The sequence below is a fragment of the Urocitellus parryii genome, chromosome 1 (assembly GCF_045843805.1).
Source record: "Urocitellus parryii isolate mUroPar1 chromosome 1, mUroPar1.hap1, whole genome shotgun sequence".
Classification (NCBI taxonomy): domain Eukaryota; kingdom Metazoa; phylum Chordata; class Mammalia; order Rodentia; family Sciuridae; genus Urocitellus; species Urocitellus parryii.
Window position 1 is genome coordinate 228,645,604 of NC_135531.1, and position 10,482 is coordinate 228,656,085.

General features: G+C 30.9%; 1 protein-coding gene across 1 annotated transcript in view; it reads left to right on the forward strand.

Moving 5' to 3' along the window:
* Positions 1-6,435, forward strand: part of Mtx2 (metaxin 2) — a 54,024-nt gene extending 47,589 nt beyond the window's left edge. Inside the window, exon 10 of the mRNA XM_026405629.2 lies at positions 5,981-6,435. Within this exon, the coding sequence (XP_026261414.1) occupies positions 5,981-6,152 (172 nt within the window). The 3' untranslated portion in view covers positions 6,153-6,435. The remainder of the gene's footprint in view (positions 1-5,980) is intronic.
* The last annotated feature ends 4,047 nt before the right edge of the window (positions 6,436-10,482 follow it).

Consider the following 10,482-nt stretch of genomic DNA (forward strand, 5'->3'; position numbering starts at 1 on the left):
TCATAAGGAATTGCTTTTGCAAGAAATATTAGTAAAAAGACTTATTTTTAAAATTCACTTTTTATACTCATTATAAAAATACTCTGGTAAGTTGCTAGGCTCTGGGGAACTAAGATTTCTAAAGGTGGTCCTAGTCATTAGGAAGTTTTCTTAAGGGTACTCATGTAAATCAGTCATTGTATGATATGATAAAGGTTCTAATAGAGGGAGTTCAAGTGCTGTGTGTAGAACTGTAAAATCTTAAAATTCTGTTACTACAAAAAATACATGAAGATGCTCTTCACACAAGCATTATCTATGTGACAGACTAGAAGAGTCGGCAAAACTAAACAATAAAGAATATTATTGGATAGACAAACACCACTATTAATTATTTTTACAATCTATGAAAATATTTTAAAGTATAAAATATTAATATTGAAGGATATAGATCAAATGTATATATGCACATAAATTGAGTAATTCATGTTTATTGACTTTTTTGTAATTTTGAAAAAATCACTAATGTAGGCAAAGAATGACTTTTCCTTTATTAAAAAAATTATAGTTTTAATATATCAAAGGTGGCTCTTCAGTGATTCAGTGTAAGATGAGCTTAACCAAGCATTTTAATCCCAGTGATTTGCTTAGAAAGTCTGACCTTTAATTGGCTTGCTTTTTAGATTGATAATTTTAAAAAATATTTTTAGATGTAGATGGACACAATACCTTATTTATTTTTTTATGTGGTACTGAGGTTTGAACCCAGTGCCTCACACTAGGCAAGCACTCTACCACTAGAACGCTAGCCTCAGCCCCTTCAATTGCTAATTTTTTTAAGGGCATTTTTTTGCTACTTTATATCTTCATAGGGATTCATCTATAGCCATGTCAAATATCTTTTGGTTAAGATATTTATATTTGTTGTAAAAATAACTATAATGACGGCTTGTGAATATTTAAATTATTTTATAATATAAGTGATGTTTATTTTATATATAACATATTTAGATAAAACCTGGGCCTTCTTGATTTCTCATGCAGAAAGGTTACACAGTTCAAACCATGAAGTTGTGGTAGGCCCAGCTTCAACTATATTCCTATTTCCATTATTTAGTCCATAAAATAAAGATATGTATTTAAATGTTTATATTATGTAGTACCTTTTCTTTCTGATAAAAAGAAATCTTAGGTATTCAAAAGCTCAGAAGGGATGTGTTTTATTGTTGAAGTGCATTATTCTGTTTTAGTAATGAGTTAGTTTTGTTATGCATGCTATCTTTAGAGGAGGCCTGGAGAATATATTTAATTTCTTTTTCTTCTCAGTTAAATTCACTGTCAAAATGTTTGTTACCAGAGATCATTTGGCATGTGATTCAGAGGAACTATCAAAATGTTGTTTTTCTTCATAAAAGTATAATTATATTTAAACTTATATTAAGAAATTCAAATTTAAAACAGTTACATAAACCAAAGCCTTGCATTTAGGAACTGTTTAATAGATGTTAAGATGTAGGTGTTCAAGGGACTGGGGCTGTGGCTCACAGTAGTGTACTTGCCTGGCATGTGTTGAGGCACTGGGTTTGAAGATGTAGGTGTTTGAAATTTTACCTTATATGATATTTGAACAGATAAACATTTTTCCCTAACCAATAATAATGACTGAAGAATAGAATAAATTTAAATTTTACATTTTAGTTTTACTCAATCATTTAACCAATGTTAAAATTGGAGAATATCATGCTAAGCAAAGTAAGTCAATTCCAAAATACAAAAGGCAGAATGTTCTCTCTGATAAGTGGATGCTGATCCACAAAGTGGGGAGAGGCATGAGAAAAATGGAGGAACTTTGATGGGGCAAAGGGGAGGAGGCATGGGGGCAAGAGAGATGGTAGAATGAGATGGACATCATTACTCTAGGTACATGTATGACTACACATATAGTGTGATGCTACGTACATACATGCTACATACATACATACATGGTGCATGTACAACCAGAGAAATGAAAAGTTGTGCTACAGTTGTGTACAATGAATCAAAATGCATTCTGCTATCATATATGCCTAATTAAAATAAATAAATTTATTTATTAAAAAGAGAAAACTATAACTTGTATTTGCTGTGGCAAAATTTTTCTCTTTCCCTTTATCTGTAGCAGGAGTCATTCCTTTGTCATGGAGTACTCCACCTTAGTTGGTGGAGTGCTATAAGTTTTATATATATATGTATATATTATATAAATAAAAAATATATATATATTATATAAATGAAAATTACACTCCAATTCAGAGGCCCTGAGTTCTTATTCTTAGCTCTAACATATGTTGAGTTTAGACAGGTTCTTTTAATTTCTTTATTTATTCTTCCTTTACCCCCTAAAATTAAAATAAAGTTTCTTCCTGGATTACTTACTGGAGATATTGAGAGAAGACTCATGAAATAAACCAAATGGCTTTCTTAATGAGAGAAAGAAAAACTAGATTGTTAAGGGAGATTTTACAGCAAGAATAATAATTGGGAAAAGAGGACATTGAAGCAATGGGCATGATTTACAAACTTAAGTGATAATTTTAAAGATATAGAAAGGATATGTAGCTTATTTCTAGTAGTGTAAGGAGATGAGAAGTTAATAGTATATTATGAAAATAAATACTCAAAATAAATATTTTTGACTAGATGATACTAAAAAGGATATCAGAGAAAGCAAGAGTAGGAAATATGAACAAATAAGCAAACAAAAATATGAATGCTACAAAAAATTGAAAATAGAAAAGGTCAGGAAATTGGTCACATTTATAGTACTGTTTTTATTTTGATATTCAAATGAAAGGACAGTAGATAACCAAAAGAAATGTGGAAAAACTGATACAATGTAAGAAAAGAAGGCAACAAATTTCTTCGAACTTAAAATTTTTTTTGTTATCTTAGACTATCTTTCTAATAAAAAGCCTGTATAGATAAATGTGATGATATGTTTGAAATATTTTAGCGCTCTTAGGAGGAAAATTGCTATTGCTATTCAGATTATAAAACAAACAAATCCACTGGTGAGTATAAGGTTGGAAAGTTTATTTTCTCTTGATTTAGTGTATCATAGAAACTAAAATGGGAGATAACACTCCAAATTGAGCATAACATTCATATTTGAACTCATTTATTGATAAAGAAGGCCCAGTTATACCACTGGAAGTAGCATCAGTGAATGCATTCATGTTTTTTAAACCTTTGGTATAAGAAGCAAAGAGTATTTGGCATTATTGGGGGAAAAATGCCCTACTAGTAAGATAGATAAAAATTTTAAGAAATACGTTTAGGTTTGTTGAAGAGTTGGTATTTATATTGCTTCTCACAACATGCCTCAGCTGTACATTTATTCACTGTCCATCCTTGGTTCTTTGCAGGGATCTGTTTTGTTATTGAGTCTTGATCTGTGATGAAAATATTATGATGCTGTTGAGTCCAAGCACACTCATTTTTAAAAAGCTCTGCTATTGATTGGCCTCATCAGCATGACCATAGACTGCACATCTTTAATTAATACCTCATGAATGTATCAAAAGAGGGAAGGCTTTGAAAGGATGTGAATGACTACTATCAAAAAATAAATTATCTCACACTCCTTAGGTAGGATGCTCTCTTTGCTTAACAAATACTGGTTCAGATTCTTAGATATTGTGCTACAAGCTGGGCTATAAAAATATGTGCAATGTTGTCTCTCTTTAAAGAACTTGGAGTGTGGTAAGGGAAGCAGTTAAGCAAATGAAGTTGTAGTGTGGTATGAGAAGTGCATCAGTCCATGTGGAGAACCTGCTTTGTGCCAGGCATTGTTCTGAGTATTGGGAATACAGCAGGAAAGAAGTGGACAAGGTCCTTCCTCTCATAGAACCTATATTCTAATAGAGGAGATGTACAATTCACAATAAATATTGGATTGTATTAAATGCTACTTGGAGAATTAGAAGATGATCACATCACAGCAAGTAACTGTGTATCTACTTTAATTTGAGTGGTCAGGGGAGGCTTTGAAGTGTGATATTTGAGTGTTATTCTGAAAAACAAGGATCTAATAATGTGAAGTCAGAGGAAGAATATTCCAGGCAGTAGGCATAGTTTGTTTCAAGTCCCCAAGATTGGCATGAGTGTTTCATAATCAAATAAAAATGGAAAAGCCAGTTTTGATTACGGTGTTGATAATGGTAGATGACGCCAAAGAGGTGGCAGGGGCCAGGTCATCTAGCCTTGTATACTTAGAGTAGGTTGTTTGCCATTTTAATGAAAGTGTATTAAAAATGGAATATTTATTATGGCATTTTTTTTCCTTTTAATAATATTGCATTAGTAATTATTTTAATATAGTATAGCTTGGTGATGCTCCATTTATATAGCATTTATTCTGGAGTAAATTTTATTTTGTTGTAATGTATGATTAAAGAGAAAAAAACTAGAATATTTTATGTTTAGGCCTTATGATTGTTACCTTCAAAAATCTAAATTGCTTTAAAAGCAGCATAATTAAAGTTATATCATGTTGCTGATACTTGGTTGGGTAATTAGGTATCACTATTTTTTTCCCTCATCACCATAGTGGAAATGTTTATAAATCCTTTTTTTTGGGGGGAGGGGTAGTGCTGGGATTGAACTCAGGGCCTTGTGCATGCAAGATAAGCACTCTACTAACTGAGCTATATCCGTAGCCTTTTTGCCTTTAAATCTATTAAAACATTTAAAAATTATGTTGTAATAATTTTATATTTTTTGTCCATGTTTTAGAGTATCTCTCTCTTTTAAAAATAATCTCTAATACCTTGCATTTTCTTTTTTAATTAATTAATAAATTTATTCTACTTAGGTATATATGACAGAATGCATTTTGATTCATTGTACATAATTGCAGCACAACTTTTCATTTTTCTGGTTGTTCATGATGTAGCGTCGCATCATATGTGCAGTCATACATGTACCTAGGGTAACGATGTCCATCTCATTCCACCATCTTTCCTGCCCCTATACCCCTTTCTCACTTCTCCCTCCCCTTTGCCTTATCTAAAGTTCTTCCATTTTTACTATCCCCTCCCTCCCATTATGGATCAGCATCCATACATATATCATAGAGAATTTTCAGCCTTTTGTTTTTGGGGATTGTCTTACTTCACTTAGCATGATATTCTCCAACTCCATCCATTTACCTGAAAATGCCATAATTTTATTCTCTTTTAATGCTGAGTAGTATTCCATTGTGTATATATACCACCGTTCTTATCCATTCATCTGTAGAAGGGCATTTAGGTTAGTTCTTCAGTTTAGCTATTGTGACTTGAGCTGCTATAAACATTGATGTGCCTGTGTCACTGTAAAATGCTGAGTTTAAGTCCTTTGGGTATCAGCCTAAGAGTAAGATACTGGGTCAAATGATGGTTCCATCCAAGTTTCAAGGAATCTCCATACTGCTTTCCAGATTGGTTGCACCAATTTGTAGTTTCACCAGCAATTAATACCTGGCATTTTCTGAATATATGATCTACTGTATGTATATGGTGACTAACATAATGAATAAAATTGATCTATTATATCTATATATTTTTAACTCATTTAAGTAATACTACTTGAAAAAGCAAATCATATAATTCACAAATCATAGTTTAAAGTCTAACAGAAACTTTAAGTTAAAATGAAATAAATTCTATCAATTCATAGGATTCTTTACATTTCTTCTTCTTTTTTTTTTTTTGTTATCAGGGATTGAACCCAGGGGTACTTAACAACTGAGCCACATCCCCAGTCCCTTTTGAGACAGGGTCTAGCTTAGTTGCTTAGGGCATTGCCAAATTGCTGAGGCTGGCTTTGAACTTGTGATCCTCCTATCTCAGCCTCTCCAGCCACTGGGATTATAGGCATGCACCACCACTACATTTTTCTTTTAAATTGATGAATAAAATGTTTTTAGAAATAATATATGGTAGTGTCACTCATATTACTCTCATTTTTACCTTTGTTTTAGGCCTACTGAACTCGATGCACTGGTATTTGGTCATCTATATACCATTCTAACCACACAGTTGACCAATGATGAACTGTCTGAGAAGGTCAAAAACTATAGCAACCTCCTGGCTTTCTGTAGAAGAATTGAACAGCATTATTTTGAAGATCGTGGTAAAGGCAGGTTGTCATAGAGATATGTTAGTTATTATTTCTTTAAAGATCTGATTTTTGAAATATGTGTTACTTGCTAGATATAATAGATATTGGTATCAGAATTTTAAACCAAAACCAATTTTTTGAAACCTCAAAACAAATTATATAATGTATCCTGTACATGTTCTTTGTACTGTTATGTGTGTGCACATTAGTTCTGAACTATTTCATTTGACATATTGTACTCTATATCTTGAAGTTTTTGTTCCCTTATAAACATATAAAAATAAAGCTTAAACAACTGTACAGTTGTTATATTTACTTTCCTTTGATCTTTCTGAAGTTGTTCGCTGGGCTTTATATATATGGAATAAACAGTGTCTTTTCTATAGCAAGTATTTGGTGTTACATACTCTTGAGATTACTTCACTAGATACATGATGATGAAACTGGTCATGTGAAAAATGTTCTTCACATCTAAATTGAATTGAAGAACATTTCATCAGAGCAGCTATGACTTAATTTGATAAAAGAATGGGTTGAAGGACCTTATTTCTTTTGAGACAAGAATATTTTAATAATGCTCTTTTATTTCTTTTTTGGAAAAGGAAGGATAGTTTTCACAGAAGTATTGGTGAGGATTTATATATAGACATTAAAAATTATATGTTGTGCTTGCCTCAAATTTTCTAATATTTTGTTTTTGATAAAACCAGTGATGCCATAAAGATTTAAAAATTTTGTTAAAAATGTCTAAATAGTGGTACATTCATATTTTCTTCTTTATGTACCAGAGATTTTTGACTGATTTAATCCTTACAAAAATGCTATCATGGTTATCCCCAGTTTACAAATAAGGAAGTGGAGACACAGACAGGATAATACCTTGCCCCAAGGATATAGTTTGTAAATGGTAGAGTTGGAATTTAAACCCAGGCAGTCTGATATCAATTGGCTTCCTTTACCTTTTTTTTTCCTCTTAAGATTATAGATTTATACGATATAAAGGATATATTAGGTTCTTCTCGTCCAAACCCCACATAAACTCTGTGAACTATAGTGCTATCACTAGCTTTTCTGGAATAATTTTGTAATGTGTAATATTAAAATTAAAAAGTCCCTTGTTACCTGTGTTTTTGCAATTTTTATAACTGGTCTTTGTTTAGATGGTTTGCATATAATACATTTCTTTTACTATTGCAATCACATTTATTTAATTGGATAAATATTATACTTAGTTTGCCAAGTTTAATTTTTTTCTTTTTGAGTTTTTTTACATAATGATACCACATCACCAGGGGTTGTGATATTTTAATCTTAATGATTACACTTGGCTGTATTCTTATTGTAATATGAGAAACATTGGTAAACATTGGCCACTTATTCTAAGATAAGGTATTTATATTTAATATATGTGGATCACTCTCGGAGAGGGCTTATTTTTTCCTAGTGTTGAGGAATCACTGTCAAAATCAAATTTTATGTCCTATTTTGATGATTCAGTTTCTTGCATTTATTCTTTAAATCCTTCATCTTTTAAATCTAAGTCTATAAAGCCAAGTCATAATAGCTAAAAATTATCATTGAAAAGCCACTGTGGGACAAGAGTTAAAATGTTTTTTACTCTCCAAGTACTTGTATATATGTTGTAAATTTCAAAATAAGTAGCATGTATCCTATGTAAATAAAAATTTAAATCATAAGTAGTTTTTCAGAATGATACTTTTATACATGAGAAACTTGAAATTAATACAGTATCACATTTGATTACATGATGGTATATATTATTAAGCTGAAAATAATTTTATTTTCTATGAAATCCTTTGGAAGTCAGCTTATTACTTTGTTACTTTCTAATTGTTTATTAGATGAGTAGCTATAATATATTATTTCATTAGGTATGCTAAATCCAATAAAAATGTAAATGATAAAGGATGTCAATCTGAGATATTGACTGTGTTAATGCTTTCTTGATGAACATACTAAGTATTTTTTTTAACTCTTATGTATTGTTGTCATTTAATGATGTGACTATTTTAGGAAGGCATATCAAATACTACATTCTACAAATTTACAATAAAATCTTTTGAACTTAATATAATTTCTTGTTTTGAAGTATTATGGATCTAGAGTATATAGCTTAGTGGTAGAGCCCTTGCCTAGCATTCATGAAGACCTGTGTTTGATCTCCAGTATGGCAAAAACAAAAACCAAAAAAGTATTGACCATTGCTTCTTGTTCAACTGTTTTGTGGTACGTTATATCCATTGATGTCTACAAATGTAAAATAATTTATAAATTTTATTAAGCCCTTCAATAAAAGAAAATATGAAAAAGTTTGATTATAAGTAGACATATATTTTCCTAATCTATTTTTAAATTCCTAAGAATTGGGATAAAATTTGTGTCTTTTAAAAAAAAAAAATGTGTGGTAGTTATTTATTTATTTATTGTGCCAGCGATTGAAGCCAGGTATGCTTAACGACTCATCTACACCCTAGCCCTTTTATCCTTTTACATATTTTATTTAGAGACAGGTCTCACTGAATTGCTTAGGACCTCGATAAGTTGCTGAGGCTTTGAACTTGCAATTCTCCAGCCTCAGCCTCTTGAGCCTCTGGGATTATAGGCAGGTGCCACAGTGCCCAGTTAGTTATTGAATTTGTGATACGACTAGAATAAATTCTCTGGGATTTTTTACTTGGACAGTCCTGTTTTCTGTGAATAGAAATAGATTTATTTCATCCTTTCCAATCTGTATTACTTTTATTATTTCATCTTTATTTTTCATTATTGTACTGTTACTTGGGTTAAATAGACTCATGAGAGTGGAAATCCTTCTTTTAGTGATCTTAGAGGGAAAATATTCAGTCTTTCACCATGTAAGTGCAAAGTTAGGTTTTGGTAGATGCCCTTTATAAGGCTGAGGATATTTCCTTCTGTTCCTGGTTTGCTGAGAGTTTTGCTTTGTTTTTTAATGTCAAGAATGGGTGGTATATTTTAATGAAGGCTTTTTCTTCATTTATTGAGATTTTTAAAAAAAATTTAGTCTGTTGAAGTAAAAAGTTAATTAGTTGATTTTCAAATGCTGAATCAGCTTTGGTTTCCTAGGATAAATCCCATTTAATCATGATGTATTATCCTATTTTCTATTCTTAGATTTGATTTCCTACTGTTAAGGACTTTTATGTCCTAGGGTATGAGAGATCTTGGTTTCTAGTTCTGTTATAATGCATTTTTCCAGATTAATATTGCCTTCTTGAATGAAATTGGGAAGTATTGCTTCTATATTTGGGAAGAATTCAGATTTAGTATTATTTTTTTCTTAAATGTTAGATAGAATTTACCTGTATAACTATCTGGCCTTGGAGGTTTCTTTGTTGGAAGATTTTAAACTTAAAATGTTAATTTCTTTAATAGATTTAGGATTATTCAGGTCATCACTTCTTCTTGGGTGAGCTTTGACTTTTGCCTTTCAGGGAAGTTGTCAGATTTATAGGCATATAGTTGTTCTTGGCAATCCTTTTAATGTGTCTGTCATCTGTGGTGATGTCCCTTCTTTCTTTCTTCATGTTTGTAAATTTTGTCAGTCTAGCTCCAAAAACCCAGTTTCTAGTTTCATTAATTTTTCTCTGTAGTTTTCTTGTTCTCAGTTTCTTCTTGGTTTGTTTCATTCTTTCTTTCCTTCTACCTGCTTTGGGTTTAACTTGCACTATGTTTTGTAGTATATTAATGTGGATTAATTTAAGACTTTCTTTTCTAATATAGGCATTTAATATTGTAACTGTCTCTCTAATAACTACTTGTAGGTAATCTTGATATATTGTACTTTTATCTTTATTCAATTAAAATATTTTCTAATTTGCCTCGTAATTTCTTCTTTGATTCATGGATTAGTTTTAAATGTATTTAATTTGAAAATATTTAAGAATTTCCCACTTATTGTTCTGTTATTGATTTCTAATTTAGTTTTGTTATGTTCTGGAAATAAAGTTTTTATAATTTCATTTCTTTTAAGTTTGTTAAGGTTTTCATTATAGTGTAGAATGTGATTTCTTGGTGAATATTCCGTGTGCAATTTGAAAGGAAATGTGCATTCTGCTATTGTTAGGTAGAATATATTATAAATGTTAAGTTGGTTAAGTTGGTTGATAGTGTTGTGTAGGTCTTGTATATTTTTATTGATTTTCTTTCTCCTGCTCTTCATTACTGGGAGTATTAGTGTGTGCCTTCTTTTTCTCCTGTCATTTCTATCAATTTGTTTCATGCATTTTGAAAATCTTGTGTTAGATGCATACACATTAAGATTATTCTTGAAAAATTGATCCCTTTATTGATATGTACTGTCCTTCTTTGTACCTTACAGTA